This window comes from Gymnoscopelus braueri (assembly GCF_963280865.1).
Source record: "Gymnoscopelus braueri genome assembly, chromosome: 6".
In the NCBI taxonomy this organism is placed as follows: Eukaryota; Metazoa; Chordata; class Actinopteri; order Myctophiformes; family Myctophidae; genus Gymnoscopelus; species Gymnoscopelus braueri.
The window spans coordinates 25952400-25973065 of NC_137607.1; the positions used below are offsets into that span (position 1 = coordinate 25952400).

General features: G+C 42.6%; 1 protein-coding gene across 1 annotated transcript; it reads right to left on the reverse strand.

Moving 5' to 3' along the window:
• Window positions 1-715: 715 nt before the first annotated feature.
• On the reverse strand, window positions 716-17974 carry lurap1 (leucine rich adaptor protein 1). The gene is made up of 2 exons (XM_080431071.1): window positions 16991-17974; window positions 716-4917 (listed from the first exon to the last, which is right to left on the reverse strand). The coding sequence occupies exons 1-2, from the start codon at window positions 17213-17215 to the stop codon at window positions 3976-3978; spliced, it is 1167 nt and encodes a 388-aa protein (XP_080287197.1). The 5' UTR covers window positions 17216-17974; the 3' UTR covers window positions 716-3975.
• Between the last annotated feature and the right edge of the window lie 2692 nt (window positions 17975-20666).

A 20666-nucleotide genomic window follows, 5' to 3' on the forward strand; every position in this document is an offset into this window, starting at 1 on the left:
AAGAGCCTCTTTGCACCAACTCAGCTGTTGGAGAGTGTGACTGAGCTTTCTAATGCAGAATGGGCACACTTGAGATGCCAGTGTGGGAAAACAGGCAGCTTTAGTGACATACTGTTGGCAATAGTAAAATGACCATTTACATTTATGCACTAGTCAGAAATTAAAGAAAACCTCAACTTAGGTTTTTGTGGATAATCTTTTGCAGAAGCGCATACAATGATCTCAAAGGCTGGTTGTAAGTTACTCTATTTTTGTCATCTGATTACATAATCCAATGATTGTTCTACATCGTTTTTGCAGGCCATCAGTGGTGAAGCCTCGTTGGTCTCATTGTCATGGCAACTGAAGTGGTTATCCGCAGTTGTTCATAATCATGCTGTTTGTCTAAAGCCCAGAATGACAGGGTGCCTGGCAGGATTTTATGCAATGGATCTAGCATATTGTCGCCTCCATAATCTCTCAATTAAGTCTCAAATCATATTCTGGTCATCATTATGTGAATTCTGTGTTGGAGCTGAAAATCACTAGTCAGTCAACGCTACATTTCCACTGTTGATTATATACACAGAATGTCTTCATACAATTTTACGTTCCTTAAGGGGCTTCCAAATGGACCCTTACAGGTCTGTTAAGAGTTATGGGGCTTCTTGGAATCAAAACGTTTGAGAATCACTGACAAAGAAAACTCATACACACAGTGACTCAATCACCGAGCCTACCACCATGTCTGCTTTCAAAGACTGCTCCTACAGTCACAGCACTTCTTGGCACCTAAATCCTGAGCTGAGTGTAAAAATGCACCCATAAGGATTTCTCAGGGTACATTGTGTTTTTATTTTTATGTGATTTTTATGTGATTCACTGGTGAGTCGGTTTTTAGAAACAATGTGTAAATGATCTTTTCAGACCATTTCTGTTTGTGTATTATGCATGGATGGGCAAAGTGAAGAAACATTACAACGGCAGTACATGTATCTTAAGATATATACCTTAGCTTGATCTAATGTGTTTCACAGCTTTGCTCCCCACACTGAAAGTGGTACAGTAGCTTTTTCCATATGGCTAAGCTAATCTGGAAAGAAAAACCACAAACTGTGGGAGCAGACGCTCTGGCACGCAATCACGTTTTACAGCCAACACATATGTTAAATAAGGAACCAGACTCCATGTCTACACTCATGGTTGGCACACTCATCCAACAATGGATGGATGCTCTCTTTAGTTTTACTGAGAGAATTGGGGGTGAGAGAGAGAGAGAGAGAGAGGGGGGGGGGGGGAGGGGTCAAAACAAAAAAGAGAAAGAGATATTAGTTGGGGGAAAATATTTTAATGATGTATTACTGGTCCATGAGGGAATGTTACATTTAAAAAGTCTGGTTTTTGGCATAGTTTCCCTCTCCTGCCTCCAGAGTGAGCCTGGAGTCACTATAGTTACTGTGGTGCCATCTTTATTGGTGCAGCCTCAAATGTGCAGGCATTGTGAATGCATAGTAGTGTGTGCATGCTGGCACTGGGTGTGTGTTTCCATGAAGCCAGTGTTGTGATGGAGAAGAAGAACCACACAAAGCGAGGGGAGCAGTATAGAGAAAAAAACGGAATAAAGGAAGATGGTGCTCCACTCTTATTTCGGCCTGTAAGTGATGAATAATTTCATCACAAGGAGTGGCACAGTCAGTTGAGACTCAACAAACAACACCATCATCATCGTCTTTGTTGCTTTACTGAGTTGTAAAGAAAGCCACAAGTTGTTGTAATCAGTTCCGTTCCAGCGTACAACAATGGACCATGGTGACCTTTATGTTAAAAAGGACTTTTGAAAAACCCGACCCAGGGCTGTTGAAGAGGGAGAACTGTAATAGCGGGAGTACTAAGTGGCCTAACAAAGTTCATAGCCTGAAATGTCAGCTCTTTAAAAGGTCATAACATGTAGGAGGGAACATAAACCGCAACGTTTTAAGAGGTTGTTTTTTTTCTGGCAAGGTACAATAAATAAATAAAATGAGCAACTTATTATGAACTGTGGTCTCGCCTATATATCAAATACAGCAACCCCCATTCTAAATATGACAGTTAAATATGAGCGAGCCCATGAAGAATGAGTTGAAAACTCTTGAAAACCTTTGGGATTTGTCTGTTCGCATCCCCAACTGACAGACCAGCTGTGCACAGGCAGGCAGTCTCTCTCACTCTCTCCTTCTTCCCCTCTCACACACGCACACACGCACACACACACACACACACACACACACACACACACACACACACACACACACACACACACACACACACACACATACACTCACACTCACACTCACACTCACACTCACACTCACACTCACACACACATGCATGCAAGCATCCACATTACCCTCTCTCTGTCAGTAGTCTTGGCAAACTCGCTGTCTTGAAGAGCAGACATTATTAGCTTTCAGTGGCTTTTCTATGTGTGGAGAGGCTTTTGATATAAGCCAAGTATAAAGTCTTCCAGGAATATTGCTTTTCTTCTCTGATAGTATTACATCTATCACACATTTGTCTCACAATTCAACCAATAAAGCTCTCAGCACAGCTAGGGCATGCAATATCCACCCAGTCACACTAACACATTTTACCACTCAACACTCACATGGTAAGAGTACACAAGAGTGTGGGTCTATTGATTTAGACACGCAAGCAGAGGCAAATAAACCAACAACTGTCATATAAAAAAACCAAGATTATCATAACAACAGTGCAGTCATCTTGGGAGAGAAAATACAGGCATATGCAGGTTAGGTTTACACCAATCAGGCACAACATTTGCTCTCAAATATAAATCTATAACACAGTTTACTGTAACCATCAGAAAAGAACAATAACAGTTAGGTTTTGCCTACAACCATTCACAACTAGTACCTGATGCACAGTAGCTGTATTGCACTATTGCAGGGTCACTGATTATACAATATTGCAATTGGTCGGTTAAGTACTGTAGGTATTAGCTCCACAAAGACACAGGTGCATACAGTGGGTACATTCTGAATGAGAGAAATGTATTGTTACTATCTTCAGTTCTCTCTGTACTAATATGTCATCTGCTCCTGGTAAAATGAATAGAAATGGCAGAGAAACACTAAGGACACTGTGGCTCACAGATTTCATAACGATACTCAGGCAATTAATTTCAGGGTTGCACAACTTTTGCTATTACTTTATTGAGTAATACTATCTATGAACATCCACATTCATGGTTCAATTCAATTATAAATTGTCAATGAGCTGGAGTTTATAAATCAATTTTCACTTGTGTGAAAGTGGGATTGATTGTGGAAAACGTTGGCCATGAACTTTGGAGATTAGGTTCTATTGATTGATTGATTCATGTTGAAGAGCTCTAGTTAACTGAATTATTACATGTTTTTATGTATATATTTGTTTTGTTTTCCTGAATAGAATAGATTTAAACAAATGTCTACCAAAAACAATACAAATCAGAAGAGATGTTTTGGCTGTCCAGCAAGTGGTAGACGAGATTATAACAGATCTTAACACTGTGCTTTATTTGGGTGAACTCACACTATGACAGTACTTGAGTTAATCTAGAAAATATAATATATAATCAGGGAGTGCTGAGATAGACCCTGAGAAACACTATGATGTGGGCTCTTTTTTTCTTTTTTTTATAAATAATCTACTGTACTTTTCTGTGAGGCCATCTATTTCGGCTATATTATGGTCAAAGTTCTGTAATGTGCATTTACCCTAATACTGACATCATCAATGTTTTATATAACATTAGTGCAGTTCCAGGATTGAAACTACAAAAGAAAAATACTAGTATATCCTCTCTCTCTCTCATCCAAACCCAGTGCCTTTCATAACAGCATTCCTGTAACTGTGCATTTGAAAACAGCAGTTCAATTCCATCATACACTTTCACTTAAGTTTTCTTTTACATTACAGAGAGTGTGGTCAACAGCGGCTTGTATACCCTTCTTACAAAAAAGTCACATCCTCTTGTGACTGCACCCACCGCCAGTGTGCGTCATACTCCAGGTGCATTTTGCCTTTCCTTTTGCAGCTCTCCAGGTCGATCTTCCCATTCTTGTAGGGCTTAAGTTTTGGACTCTGTTTTTTCCCCAACTTATCATTGAGACGGGACCGGGTTGTGTCAGCACCACCGCCTATCTGCTTGGTTGCTTTCTCCAGGACACCATTAGTCTTAACTGCCTTTGAAGGGCCATTGTCCTTGCTGACCGGGGCTCCCTTCTCCCTCTCTGTTGCCTTAGTCCAAATGGTAGCGTCTTGCTTAGAACCCTCAGACTTCTGCGGAGAGCTGCCAGCTGCAGCTGATTTCCCTGGTGCTGCAGCGCGTGTAGCGACTGCAGAGATACTGCTGGCAGTCCCAGTCCCTGGACCGGCTTTCACCTCCATCCCACTTCCGACCGTAACCCCGGCACCCCCAGGCCGAGCCCCTTCTCCGGCCCCAGGCCCAGCGCCCACGGGCCTGGTGCCCTCGGTTCCAGACTTGGACCCTGACCCAGATCCGGCTCCGGCTCCGACCCCAGCTCCTGTAACCGCGTCCCCGGTGCCTCCCGCTGTCCGGCCTGCCCCGGCTGCCTCGGAGGCCGGCGGAGCGGAGGAGCAGATGACAGACTCGGAGCTGGAGGGGCAGTACTCGTCCATGTCATCCGCCAGGGTATCCAGATAGCTGCCAATGGAGATATTGTCCAGCTTGTCGTTGTCGTGCAGGCTGCTCCAGGAGCCTCTCCAGGAGGTGTCTGGACCCTCTCCCAGGCTGTACTGACTGCTGGTCAAGCTGCTGCACCGGCTGGTCAGGGTGCTGCGTTCCTCCATCAGCCACTTGACCGCCTCGATGCCCTCGTGGACGGCCAGCAGCTGCTGCAGGATCTTCACATCCACTGAGCGCAGGTGGGCCTGTGGAGAAATGGAAAGGAGCAACGGCGAAATTAGAGAGTGGAAAAAGAACGTTTTAAACTATTTCTTAACCACTTGAACCCCCGCATCCCAATTCTGGGGCAAAAACAGCAGATCTACAAGCTTCACAACGCGCCACACCATTTCTGGTGCAGAGATTTTGTGTAGTGTGAAAATATAGAGTACCATGTACAGTTGCAACTCAGGTCCATTTTACTAGAGGGTTTAAGTGGTTAAACGCCTTATTCTGATTCGATGGGTTACAGCTGAGAGGTACAGTTAAGAGAGTACTTCATAGGCGCCCACATTTCCCATGTTCAGAGCCACCTACTTTGCTGGAGGACCTGATGACATTTATTGTTATGGATGTTTAACCGAATCTTCCTATTGAACAAATGTGTCACGGAGGCAGCCATGGATGAATTACTGTCTCCACAGCATTGCTATGAATGGAACTGTCTATGAATGCATACAGATCGATAGGAATTCATATTTTCATGAGTAGAAGGCATACAGTATATCTTACATTGAAGAAAAATTAGAAAACGCCATGGCTCACAGTAAACTAAGCACTAATGCCTGATTTTTACTTAGTTGCTCGCCTGTGTCGCACACCGAAAAGTGCAGATTTACATGCTCACACCCCTGCAAGTGCTGCATTGTGATGTGTTGTGAGCTTGTAGCTCTATGCTAGTCAAAGATGTGCGTGCGTTTATGAGTCGCATGGTAGAAATAAATGAAAGTGCTATGAATCCAAAATAACAGGCACTGCTGCCTTCCAATTTGATTTGTGTGTGTGGGAGGTTGAAGAACGGCGAATGGCGGCCGGCTGTGGTCGTGGAACAAAATCACCCCCAGAATACATTAGCAGAGCAGCCTGCAGCAAAGAGCAGGGGCCAGGAGGTGATATATGGAACTGACATTCAAGGTTTGGCATGATGATATCCATCCCCTCTCTCCTGTCTGTCTGTCGGTCTGTCTGTCTGTCGGTCTGTTGGTCGGTCTGTCTGTCGGTCTGGCTTTCTTTCACTGTTTCCTAAACACACACGCACGCATTACCTAGTCTACCTATCTTTTTGTCTGTCTTCTGCCCCCCCCCCCCCCTCTCTCTCTCATTTTCTCTGTCTTTCTCGCTCTCTCCAACAAAGTGGACTGGCTATGGTTGCTGGCCTGGCCCCAGGGACAGCAGCACAATAGCTGCCAACTGGACACACTGCACAATCTTAACATTCAACTCAGATATTTTTTTGCAAAGTGCCAATCTGGGCTCCCGCAGCCCTGAGCACACTAAAAGAAACCAGTGTGCCACAGGATTTTCTCTGAATGTTTAATTGCCAGATGATTTGTGATAATGACTGCTGGAGATGACGATTATTATACTATGCATTTGCACATGTCATTGCGCTTCGGTTTTTATGCTTCCTTCACCAGTCCTGTTGGGGAAGTGAATTGAACCTGACACAACCCTGAAAGTGGACCACTTGAGATCACAAACCAAGATGTTTAAGTTAGAGCTACAACTGTCAATTATTTTCTTAACGATTATTCTATTGACTTCTTGTCCAATTAATCAAATAATCGAGAAGCATGTTTTAAAAAAAATACTGTTTAAATTATTTAATCATTTATATATCGACAAATCGATTATAACCACTTTAGCCCTATTTTACTTTGTCTCACGCATTGTGAGCTTCTAGAACTTCTATTTTCACAGTTTTAAATGTTTTGAAAATGTTCCCCTATAATTACATGCTCAAAATAGGGATTGATTATTAATCAATTGGCTTACTAAATTATTGATTATTGATTATTCTTTCGATAAGTTCGATTAACTATTTAACCACTGGTTTGAGCTAATGTCAATGGTGAGCTAATTGTACAGAGTGAGTAGAACAGTCCCTCAGCCAAAGGCCTTTGCCCTCTGACCTTTAGCAGTCTTAAATGTACCTTTCTTATTTCCTGTATGGCTTCCTTCTGACCCTCAAGGTCAAATCAATGAAACAGTGGAGAGGAACCTATTGATTCTCCCATGCCATGGTACGGTTTATCTCTGACTCTCTGCAAATTATTAGTGGCATTAGCATTGTCCAGTGGAACAACACATCCATATAGATTCAGTAGTTACATCTCTGTCAATGGGCGTTATTATTGTTCCAAACAATTAGACGATCAGAGAACCCATATTCCATTATGGAGCAGGGAAACCCTGCTAATGTAACAGATTGGTTAAACATTTTCGAAGGCATTTTTATTTATTTAATTTTTTATCCCATGATTTTGTAACCCTTTTTTTCCCCCGGTGCCAATTTTCTAAGTGATCCTGGGTACTACACTAGCCTAGGGAGCCCAGGGCCGAGCTCATGCCTCCTTCAACGCATGAGAGCCAACTGACCTTCTTGTCACCTGACGGGGGAGTTTCCCTGGTTGGAGGTAGCGCGTGGAAGGAACACGTTATTCCAACCAGTTCCCTTCCCCTCCATCAGGCGCCCTGGCTGACCAGGGGGAGGCAGTATAGTGACCAGGATCACTACATGTTTTTGTGAGGGTATTAACTACCCTAGGAGACACGGGGAGAACATGCATTCGAGGGCATTTTAATGATCTATCCTATATGTGGGTGGGTGGCAGCTGCCCTTTGCATGAACCGACATAATTGGTTCATGCAAAGGACAGTGTTGACAGTGTTCAACACTAATTGGCCACACAGTTTATCTGGAGGGGTTGAAGCCGAAGCTTGGATAACATTTTTTTAAAACTTTTTTACATTTTTTACATCGTTTTACTTGTTTCTAAGCTGAGAAAGTGGCCCCTTGATTTCTCTCTTAGGGTTTTTATTTTATTTTTGTGCTTTCTATAAGGTTAATACGTGCACGCACGCACACACACCATGGCACCACAATCCTGTCTAACGGGAGGACAAGCCCTGGTGACCATCCAGAAGAGGAGATGAGGCAGAAAGTCAGGGTGTTCTTAGCAGAGCTAGTTTAGACGGAGGGAACAGCATGAGGCGCCTGCTAAATGAGGTGAGAGATCTGCTGATGCCAAAGTCACACTGTATGCACCAGTACAATGAATTACACTGGCAGGCTCAGAAAACCAATAGATGTAACCCAGAGAAAACCACGATACTGAACTGATTTAAAAGGTGGTGGTGAGCACATAGCGAGTAAAAAAAATGGACAGAGTCACTGTGACTGTCGTGACGTCACCTATTGGTTTGTGTATTCTCATTTTGAAGCCTTGAGTTCAGTAAATTGGCCGTCGCCATGTTGGATATAGTACGCTGCCGTCAGGTATCCTTGCAGCCAGAAGTGACCATACTTGGATGAGAGGGTGGAGCTAGGGAGTGTTGCGTGAGGCATGACATCACCCACGTGGCTGTGACTTCTCCTCTCTCCATCAGGCAGGCACACCTGCAGCATATCAATGATTGCTGAAGGCAGCCCCATTTCCACCACTGCTTTAAAAGCCAGCATGTTTATTTAGTATTGCAGTCGACACACACACCCAGGAGCACCAACCCACAGTTCTCTTTAGTTAGTTTAGAAAGCATTTTTCTTTCATTAGTGTTTGGTTTTTAGTTAGGAATTGGGGGGGGTGGGGGGGTATATGGCCTGTATATTGGCATGTCCATATATGGGCATATTGGTTGGATTGGTGGTTCTGGACATTAGGGGTTGTACAATTAAAATAATTTTAATCGTGATCACAATTTATGCTTCCCACAATTACATGAACATGGTCGTCCGATTATTGACATTTATTGATGATCATTAGCAGGAATGTAGCACAATGTAAAAGTTAAAGCAGTGCTCTCTTCATTTAATTCAGTGTTATGTTTTGTTATTCATTCTGAGATGCGCAGAATTTACAGTAGCTGAATGAGGAGGAACAATTTTATTTTGATTCAAAGATGTGTACATTAGCACAACATGAATGTGCAAGCAGTGTTATGTTTGTGTAGCAGCGCAATAAAAAATAAGTTTGTCACTAAACTCAATGAATAATCGTGATAAATAACCGTCATCTCAATATTGATCAAAATCATCGTGATAATCATTTTGGTCATAATGCAGCCCTAATATCCATATATGCCCATGGACATCTAAAGAAACTGGCCCAGAGAGAAATGCAGTGGATATACACACTCAACACTATGACACCCAATGGACTTAATGACGATTATAGCTCTGTGGCTCTGGTCATCCGGATCTCCATATATGCCTATATATGGGGATATCGAGTTTGTTTATGATTATGTATGAGTCAAAGTGGCATGCCTATATATGGCCGTATCGGATTTGTTTATGGTTATGTCTGAGTCATAGTGACATGCCTATATATGGGCATATCGGGTTTGTTTATGGTTATGTCTGAGTCAGAGTGACGTGGCCATGGTCCTGCCTATACTGTATATGGGCGTCCGGCGTATCGGGTTTGTTTATGGTTATGTCTGAGTCAGAGTGACGTGGCCTGGTCCGCCGGCCGGCCGGCCCTCCCAGTAGCCAATTTTAATATAGGATTAAATCTGTATTTAATCAGGCAAGACAAATTAAGAACAGATTCTTATTTACAATTGTGGCCTGGCAAAAGGCAAGGCCTTTTGAGGGAGAAAATAAAATAGGGGATAGAAATCAATCAGGTTAAAAGAAATTTAAGCAAATAAAAGGTTTTGAGAGCCAAATAAATAGGCTCTCTCTGTCATTAGCTCTCTCTATGATCGAGACCTGGTCTGATGTCACACACAACAGAAACCGTTGCCCAACAGCAACTTGTGCTGACATCAACCGGCATCACGTCATCAGGCATGTCCCATCCATCCTTCCAACAATTCATCAAATCATCCATCCATCCATCCAATCCGTCCATCCAGTTCTGCTGTTCATTTAATGCGTTCCAAACAAAAAAGAAAAACGGGGAGTGAGCAACAGACAACAACCACAACTTTGTTTGCCTGCGTGTTGCTGTAAATAGCAAGGCCTCCTGGGGTGTGGTAGAGTCAGGGGTTGGGTTCAGGACTGAGGTTTGAGGTTTGGGCTGGCAAACGACTGAGCTTCTAATGAGGATGGTAGTAAATATACTACTGTGTCTCAGTCAGCGCTGAGGTGGCACATGCTGACAACGCCGTGTACAAGGCTGTGAAATCTGCTGCTGCTGATCTAGGCTTGTCTGCAGGTTGCATTTACGTAATGATTTCTACTTTTAGTGCTAGAACTTTTTTATCTCGTCTGTAATGGGTAGGGCGTTTTTACCTTGTAAAAGACAGTAAGATGCGTATTGTTATAGAACATTGCGTAGGAGGAGAGAAATAGCCAGTTTTCCATGGTTGCATAGAACAACATGAAGGAAACAAAAAACTGCTCTTTACTGCAATTTTTGTATTTGATGGATTGCACTGGATCTTCATAAGTACCAACTTTTGATGTTGAATGCTTCTATGGAAAATCCAATAAACACATATTTTTTTTTAACTGAAAATAACAGTTGAAATGCGGAGTTTGTTTGATGATATGCAATCTCTTTACCAGCCTACAAATGAATCTGTCTTCTGCTGATCCAAGGCCACACTAATCGCTACAGTATGTGCTCTGGTTACAAGCAGTATTTAGCTTAGCTTAGTACTACTTGAATTGACATGGTGTACGCATGTTTTTGTGGGTAATAATACACACATCCAAGTAGAAAGTTCTGCACTGAGATGAATCATGTAGAGTAGACTATCACTTCGAAATGATCCATACCCGCATCAGAACATTGTCTGCCATATGTGTTCATGAATAAAGGTGTGTAGGAGAATTCAAGCATGCCCACATCAGCATGTCCCTTGTATTCATACATCCATTGTATTTAAATACATAATGGTAAAATATATTTCCAACACACAGAACAGAAATGTGATTAACAAAATAAATGATAGTTTTGCCTTATTTTCACCAAAAGTACTAACAGGTTTATGACCAGTGTTCAGTAATTTATCATGACAGTGTAATGTAAATATGAATTGTTTTAGTTTTATAGCATGTGACAGATCCAAAACAGGAAACAAAATAAGGATGAAGCGTAATTAACTATACTGTACCTCTGCCCATCACTGCTGTAAAATGTATAGGGAGTGAACACTTCTGTATATTCATCTTAAAAGATGTGATGTACTATAGTTTGCATGCTCGGTTGATCCTTGCCTTTCTAACCTATCTGCATGGTCATTGACATGGCAATGGTCTTAATTCCAGGCCAGTAATATGTATTGTATACAGTACTAGTTTCAGTGGCGTAACGCAGAATCGCGGGGCCTCCCCGCGGGAGTTTCACGTACGCGCGCGTGCATGTGCGTGCACAACCTGGAAATTTCGGGTCTAATTCTAATTCGGGTCTAATTTGGTCTAATTCGGGTCTAATTCGGTTCTATTTGACCAATATAAATCAACTTTTTTCTTTTTTTTAACTGTGAAAATATTTGTATCAGCGCAGGCGGGGCCCCCCCTGCTGGTGGCCCCCCCGCACAGCATCACTTGCTACCCCTCCGTTACGCCACTGACTAGTTTGTTAAGAAACATGGCATACATTCAACTTAAAATCATCATTGATAACACAGGTACGCTCATAGATCTGAGTTTTTCTCCTAATAAAGTTGTTCCCTTTTTACCCTCTCCCCCTGGCCCCCACACACACGTACAGCGACTTTGAGTACTTAGAAAAGCGCTATATAAATTCCAATTATTATTATTATTTATGGTTTTTCAATTGTGTCCCAACTACTGATGTTGTTGTGAATGCATTTCATATCTGCAGTTAGAAAAGAGTGCATACTCATTTCACTATGTGTCAGTTATGAAGACGGTCTTTCTCTGAGCCAGCTTCAAGCATATTATACAGCATGCATTATACTGCTGCTGTTCAAAGAGATTCATTGATTGCTGTAAAGTCTGGTTTTCTGAATTGAAAAACAACCTTATTTTCAGATTGACAACCATGCATGTCTTGAATACATAAAACTCATGGTTAAGACATTGTACAAAGGAGTTAGGACCATGTCCATATGTGGGTTATGAGGTTTCCATGCGACAGCAGTGATATGGGGGGTTGATGTCTGGGCCATACGGCCTTGAGCACTGGGACTCTGTTAATCCATCTATAACCATTTTTCCGCCAACAAAACAAAGCCAAACAGATTTCAGCTTTCCTATTCCGGAGTCAGGCCAAACAGCTCCCGGCTAATGTGTGGGATTCTGGAAAACTCATTTTCCTGCTTCTCACATCCATCCAGCACCACAGATTCTAAACCTTTTTTTAATTTCAAGGACCCCCGGTTCGATATCCTTAGGCCTATCTGCGATCCCAGTCTACACTGTGAAATCCTCTGTGTTAATTTAACTCTAACATGTACAAATGTGTAACAATGTAGATCTGTAAGGGTCCATTTGGTACCATTTGTACACTGACAGAGTTACTACATACCTGTAAGTGTCCATTTGGTTCCTAACTATCAATCATTTAGTTGGGGACCCGCTGGAACCCCCCCAAAGGACCCCTGGGGGTCCCCAGACCCCATGTTATAACTGTGCGCATGTGTGCAGATTACAGTATGTGTGTATATGTACTGTATTGTATGTGTGGGTATGAATGAGTGTGTTGGACATGTGTGTGCAATGTATACCCACTGTGTACAACAGATGTTACACCCATTGCTCCAGACAGTGTCACACTACTACAGTGGAATCATTTTCAGCACTGTGGACAGTATGTGTCCTCTTCCACCTGGTCTGATCTGATGCAGAGCAAACCAGAAGAATTTCTGTGCCAGGACTTGTTGAATTTTCTCTTTTTGATCTTGTGAGACAATATAAGGTGTGTGTGTGTGTGTGTGTGTGTGTGTGTGTGTGTGTGTGTGTGTGTGTGTGTGTGTGTGTGTGTGTGTGTGTGTGTGTGTGTGTGTGTGTGTGTGTGTGTGTGTGTGTGTGTGTGTGTGTGTGTGTGTGTGTGTGTGTGTGTGTGTGTGTGTGCGACTCGCCTCTTCAGACTCCACCTTAGCCCGTAGCACTTGCCCTAGCCTTGACGACCTTGCAGGCTTATGCAAAGGCTAAAATGTCACTTAGATAGCATGTTATGTAGACAGATGCCAGGTCATTTGTAGACCTGGCATCCTATAGTGTGTATAGTTTCAATGTACAGATTATAGATTTATTTGATATTATGCTGTTTAGACTGATGATAGGTTGATCCCAGATTACAATTTTTATGCATTTGAAGTATTACCTCACTTTTTCCTTGCTTACTATAAATCACTCTGGATTAAGAGCGTCTGCTAAATGCCTAAATTATAAATTGTGTGTGTGCGAACATGTCTGTTTGTCTTTATATGGCGCAAATAACACGGATAATCATGTTGTGCTTTCCAGGCTAAATGCATTCTAGTGTTTAGCCTGCAGCATCAACAACAGATATGGTGCATTAGAAATATACTTCGTTAGGAATATTTATCATCAGACATGACTCATTTCCTGCTGATACAAGCCTTTATCTGTGCCACCAGGGAAGAAAACAGGATTAAAGGATGATCACTTCTAGGCACACGGTGAAAATCTGATTTTCATGCTCAATGTGGCACTTACGTTATACGGAAAACAACCACTTTAAGCATTTCTCATGGATAACTGCATTTTCCTGGTGGCTTCAACTGATGAAGATAACAAGGGATGCATCGTTAAATGCCATGCCCTGGTACGTACTGTACATGACATGCCAGGAATAGAGGGAAAGGGACCTGTAAATAGCTTACAGGTCAGGGTAAATCTGGCACATGTTGTAAGATATAACGTGTGTGTACACAGTTGAGGTCCAATCAGTGATTCTCCCATGGTGAGATACCAGCTTCACAATGTCACACTGCTAACAGGCTCTGTGAGAAGGCAGCACAGCAACACTGCCTTTGGGAATGGAACACATAATACACGACCATGACGCATGCAAACACACACACACACAAACACACATGCTGTTGCTCGCATGCACACCTTCTCTGTCTCTTATCTAGCCTTGCACAGCAAAACCGTGAGTGCGTTCAAATGGACCCTTACAGGTCCATTTTATCACTCTCGGGGTTAAATGAACACTCAAGATTTCACTGTGTGTTGTCGTTCGCCGTCTCTTCACCTTCCCCATCTATCACATGCTCTCTGTCAGTGTCAACATACGGTGTCCTTGCAAGCTCTCTGTCTCTCTCTCCGGTCACGTTAGACAGCAGACGGCTGTGTTCGCTCTGTCCTACTCCATCTGTCTGACTTCACTTCTGCATGCTAGGCAGCTTCAATTCACACCGTTAGTGTCAGCCGAATGTCTATTGTGTGTATACATTGTTTGGTGCATATTGCTTCCTTGCTGCCATGTTGGCTACGGTCATTTGAATTTGTTGCTGAAGTGACTAGAAATAGAAATGGAATTGACTTTCCATTGTAGTTGTGTTTTCGAGAGAGAGAGAGAGAGAGAGAGAGAGAGAGAGAGAGAGAGAGAGAGAGAGAGAGAGAGAGAGAGAGAGAGAGAGAGAGAGAGAGAGAGAGAGAGAGAGAGAGAGAGAGAGAGAGAGAGAGAGAATACTGTGCTCATGGCAACATCTCGGCATTCTGCCTCTTTCAGCCATTGCTACAGCAGGTGGTGGAAAACCATAGGATAGATTATTTTGTTTACACATCAGGCTGTAGATGGCATAACTGTGTGGGTGTGCGTGTGCACATAGATGTCTGCAGATGTCTGCAGGAGATAGCACTAATCCAGCTCCCACATACACAGGCTGTAGTACTATTTACAATGCACATCTGTCCTCTGTTCAGCTCTCTGTGTTACATCATGTTAGGTCATATTCTCTACATGCCAAACACAGTGATGGAGAATGAGAGAGAGAGATTATAGGCTATATGTCTGACCTACGTGACAGACAGGCTAGATAGGACAAGCTGTCCAACTAATTAAACACACTCTCACTAATGCAATCAAGTCTCTCTCTCTATCACTGTCTGACTCTTGAATAATGGCTAATGTATGACTAGAAAGAAGACGATTTCACTTCCCACAGTGACACTTTGATAATAGAATTAGAAGAGAAGCACATTCATACACCTCACAGATGCTGTGTGTGAATGTTACTGTGTCATGAACATACAGAGAACAAATCAGAAGTGTGTGTGCGTGTGTGTGTGTGTGTGTGTGTGTGCGTGCGCGTATGCGTACACACATACGCATACGCATACGCACACACACACACACACGCACACGCACACGCACACGCACGCGCACGCACACACACATGTGTGCATGTGTGTACACTCGTGTCCCCCCTCCTGTGTTCCCTTCACTGGCTATCTGTTGCTGCCTTCATCCAATTCAAAACACTGGTGATGACCTACAAGGCAATCAAGGGCATGATACACCCTTACCTTGGACATAATCCACCCCTACACCCATTCCTGCACACTTTGACCAGCTAACACAGGACGTCTGTAGCTCCCATCCCTAAAACACCCAGACAAACGCTCCAAGCATCCTAGACCTAGACTATTCCCAAGCTGTGGAATGACCTCCCCCTCTTAGTCAGGACTGCAGACTCACTCCCCATTTTCCGCCGCAGTATGAAGACTCACTTCTTCAGACTCTACTGTACCCCCTAGCACTTCTCATTCCTTGTGTCCCTAGTCCCGACTTGTCACCTATTTTTGGTATGCTAGTTATATGCAGTATGTTGGTTACTTGTTCACATACAGTATTTGTTATTTTGATGCAAAATGCAAAAAAAAAAATGCAAACAATGTTAGTTAGATTTAATTTAGACAACTGCTAGTTTTGATGTTTGGTATCATAGTTACTTTGTAGCACTGTATTGTTTTCTTTGCGCTCTACTTGACCATTTGTTGACACTCTTGCATGTAAGTCGCTCTGGATAAGAAGAATTGTAGTGGAACCATTGACCAAGTCATATCTTTAAGAATATTTGTATAGCTTATAATGTGTTTGTTTGAAGGGGGGGGTGCTCTGTTTCCTGGGATAATGGCGTGTTTATATGCTGCATGCAGCATCACTGTCCCTGAAACCAAACCAACCACAACTTGTGGTGATGTGCAAGGCAATGTGTTTCTATTTCTTAACATGTAACCAAACTCATGTTGTTTTGAATCCAAGTCTAAAATAAGTGAAAATGAGTTTTAGGGGTGAAGATTGAAAGCTTTGTTTTGGTAGGTCGTTTTGCAGCATTACCCTGTCTTACTGTCACATAAACCACAGACTGTGCACACGCTCGCATTTGCCACTGGAATGCATGACATCTGTGAACACACACGAGGGGAAAAACAACCCTGAAGCAGTGTGTTTTTTCTCCAGACCTCCTCTGTGGTGAGGAGGGGGATTCAATGTAAACAAGACAGACAGGCCAGTGAGACAAATCTATGGCACAAATCATCCACTGACTGCCCAAATGGGACTTAAAAACATATATTTCACCTGACGGAAAGAAACAGGCTTTCAGACAGTATTGATTTCACAAAATAGAATTATCTCATGCTATTCCAAATGTGGAGAATTTACAGATGTGTTTTTAAACCACTAGCCTAATTACACTGGTAATAGCAGTCAGTGGTAGTGTTTGACCAATAGAGAAAATATAATTAACCACTTAAACCCCAGCATCGGTATTGTGGACCTATTTTCAGCTAAAGCTTTCCCCACAACAACAGAAAATATATTAGTATTGAGCCCTGAGGGACTCCGGTTACCCATATGGGGTTTAAATTAATTATAATGATTGGTGAGTGAATGAATGAACTGTTTACAGCAGCAGGCCCTGTGATGACCAGCTCATTCAGAGAAATCCAAAGCAACAAAAGGCCACCTGCAGCATGAATTATTGACAGGTTGCTTTGGAGAAAGGAGGAGGATGCATTGCCTCGCTCAACGTCAACGACCAAACCGTTTCAACCGTGCGTGCGTGCTATCAATATCGTCTCACGTTTCACGCACCCACGCTCTCTCTCTCACACACGCACACACACATACGCGCGCACGAGATCGTTACATAAATCACTCTCACCATCTCGAGTTTTAATTTCCTAATCTTGTCATCCAGGCTCCTCTTTCCCGTGTCGCGCTCTTTGGTGACATCGTGCGCCACGGGAGGCGGCAGCTTGGACGCCTCTTCCCGCATGCACCTCAGCAGACCTTCGGGGGTCTTCCGTCCGATCTTCACCTCTATATCTTTCAAATCTGGGATCATGGTGTTGTCCTTGTTGTTGGCGCTGCTGCTGCCTTCATCCATTATATTGTATGTGTATTCCCGTTATTAATGTGATCTAGATCTGTGTGTAGACCCAACGACCACGTCCTTCTTATGTTGATGAAAGTCCTCGTCTTTTAAAGCTGCAATAAGTGTCACCTCTGATCTGATAGCATCCTATATGTGTCTCTCTGGAATGGAGTTGTAATGAATGCACCAGGGAGAGCATGTAGCAACGGGATCCTCGCATCAGGGCATGCATTCAACAAAAATAGTCCAGATACCTTAACAAAACACTCTATTCTAATAGTTAATATTACATTTACATTTACATTTACATTCATTTACATTTACATTGAACAAGCCATAGTGCTTTCTTGGGTTGAATCCTTTTAGCATCCTTTTGTATAGAACTATACTTTCTGTGCTTGCTTTTTTTGCAAACTGTTAATAAAGTATTCAATCAATCAATCAATCAATCAATCAATCAATCAAGAAATACGGTCCAGTTGATTGAGGTCGCATTAAGTATCCCTACCAGCTGATCTGACGCGCGCAGAGACATGGAATCACCAAAATCCACTAGTCATTTCCGTGCCTTTTGGATCGAAATCACTCGAAAGAAAAATAGTTTTTTATTTCCCAGTGTCTGTTTGCATCAGATCCCTCTTGACTCAGTCAGATCCCTCTTGAATCAGATCCCTCTTGACTCAGATGATCCCTCTTGCCCAGAATCAGATGGACATGTCCTGGTCTTGGTGCTCATCCTTCCTATGCTACATTGCGGAGACCCTGAGCTGAGCTCCCTCCATGCAGACGCAGATTCCACCTGCATGATGACAGCAATACAAACAACAGCCGCAGTCAGAGTGGGAGCTGAAAAGACTCTCTCTTTCCCAGGCGCTTCGCCCAGGTGGGCGTGGTTTTGAGGTTAGGTTAAGGCAGTGGTTCTCAAGCAGCGGGTCGGGACCCATTTGTGGGTCGTGGACCCATTTTTATGGGTTTGGACTCACAAGTAATGATCCTGTTTTTACTTCTTATTCAAAAACATACATTTATGTTTCAAAAGATTTTCAATTTCTTTTTTCGTATATTTCTCACAATCATTAATTAAAAAAATCTAAATTCCATTCAAAAATACATTTAAAAAAAGCTATTTTCACTATCCCGGGAAGACATCACATTTCTCTTTTGGGTCACGACCCAAAAAGTTTGGGAACCACTGGGTTAAGGCATAATATGGCTTAACCCAGTGGTTCACAAACTTTTTTGAAAATAAAATATTGTTTTCTGCGAGGTTAGGTTTAGGCATATAACCACGCCCACCTGGGCGAAACACCAAAGAAAGAGGGAGTCCCGAGAGCTGAGCGAGGAGCGCACAACTTGTCCACCGTAATGACTGTAATATGCCGTCCCACTGGTCTGGTAACTGCATGTTAGTTACATATACAGCCTACAGGCTACAGCAAGGGTCTTCAACGCTTTTCAGGCCAATTAAGGACCCCTTAATAGCTGAGAGAGAGAGAGAGAGAGAGAGAGAGAGAGAGAGAGAGAGAGAGAGAGAGAGAGCGATGAAGCAGGGATCCCCCCACTACATATTGTATAAAATTGTGTTGCAGATCAAACCTTTTCATAGATTTCATAGATAGCTAGACTATCAGTGTTGTGTGAATTAGTTTTAGTGAATTTGTTTATTTCAGACATTTAACCACTGAAACCCTCAATACTTAGTAAACTTGACCGTTGGCTCTGTACTTGATCTGCTCTTTTTCCCCTCAACACCAAATCTCTTTGCCGAAAATAGCCGATCTACAAGCACACGAGGCGTTGTGAGCTTGTAGATCTGCTATTTTCGGCTAATGTTCCCAGCAGAAATTAAACAGGGATTCTACGGTTGAAGTTGTTAAAAAGAAAATCCATATCACACAAAGATTTGGCGGTCCCCTGTAGTAACTCTGAGGACCCCCTAGGGGCCCCGACCCCATGTTGAAGGCCCCTGGCCTACAGTCAGAGACCAAGTCAGGCACAGTTTATGATCTGGCAATGTCACTTTCTCTAGCTACTCCCTTTATAATATTTGGAAGATAACAATGAATTCCTTTTTGGAGCATCCCAGCTCACAGAGTTTATATTGACAGATGTTGAGGATGGGCATTAATTGCAACAGAAACAAACTATAATTTGTTAACAGAAAATACAGTATATTCAGTGCAACACTGTTCATTTGATGAGAACCGGGCACACAGCAGCATAATGTATGTGTGCTGCTGGTGGTAACACCTTCCTTCTTTGGCTTGCTGAAGATTGGAATTTGAAGACGATTGATAACGCATCAGCCAGTCTTTATGCACATTAGACATGGCTGGAGTTTTAGAAATGTTTATGCCCCATATAGATACAGGTAAAGCAAAGCTACCAGCTTCCCTCTCCTTCTCTTCTGTGATGACCAGATATAGCAACCTGGCCCCTATAGAGGCAGTGGCTTATGTAAGGGAGTTGCCAGGTGAACAGATTCAGATTGTCACTGAGCTGTGTAACTGAGTCTGTGTTCATGAATGTCATGGCTCCATGGGATGAGTTATCATTCACCTCAGGCCTACTGCAGGCCTATTGCAGAGAAAACAGAGGTTTTCTCTGCATTATGTCCCGCTCAATGTAACACAAACTGCAAAAAATACATACACAAATGATATAAATTTAAAAATATTTAAATGTATATATACATATAATATAATAATCTCTGCGTCTCTGATTTATTACTTGACGTTTTGGTCATTTCTACAAGTCAATATGTTTAAGTATTGACAGTGAATGAATGCATTATTTGTTGTTGATAACAATGTTATACCTTATGAGGGAAAGTGTCCTATCCTTTAACACCATCAAGATCATCCCCATGACAACCTAGGCCAACGGCAACGGCAATCAACAATCAAAACTAAACTGTACCCTGCACAAAATGTTAAGATATAAAGATGAACATAATATCTTTTGTATCTTTGAAAGAAGTGAAATGGAAGTGTATAACGAGCAAATTCAGTCCATGGAAAGTTTAACCAGATAAGGAGCAAATGGAAAAAAATATCATGCCACTCGTCAGGTTCAGTAAATGATGGGAGACTGCAACAAGACTTTCCATGCTTTAATCTGCAGTCAGTGAGGGCCTGTGGGGAGTTGGAAGGATGTTTAGCAGTGTGAGCACTCACTCAGGGTGCCACAGAGAGGCTGAGTGCTCACTAGAGATGCTGCAATAAAATACAATAAAATACTGCACAGCAGTAGCCAACAGTGGTGATCAGCACAGAGAGAAACTGTAGTGGGTTTTCTGCTCTCTATGCACTTACTTGATGATCAGTTTGTCACAACTCATCACTCACAGTTTGTATCAGGTCAGTGTTAGTACACATTACATGGATTAATACTACATGGATCTGATTAATTAAATACTAAAAGGATCATAAAACAGGCTGTAGCTACTGGGAGTGGCAGAAAT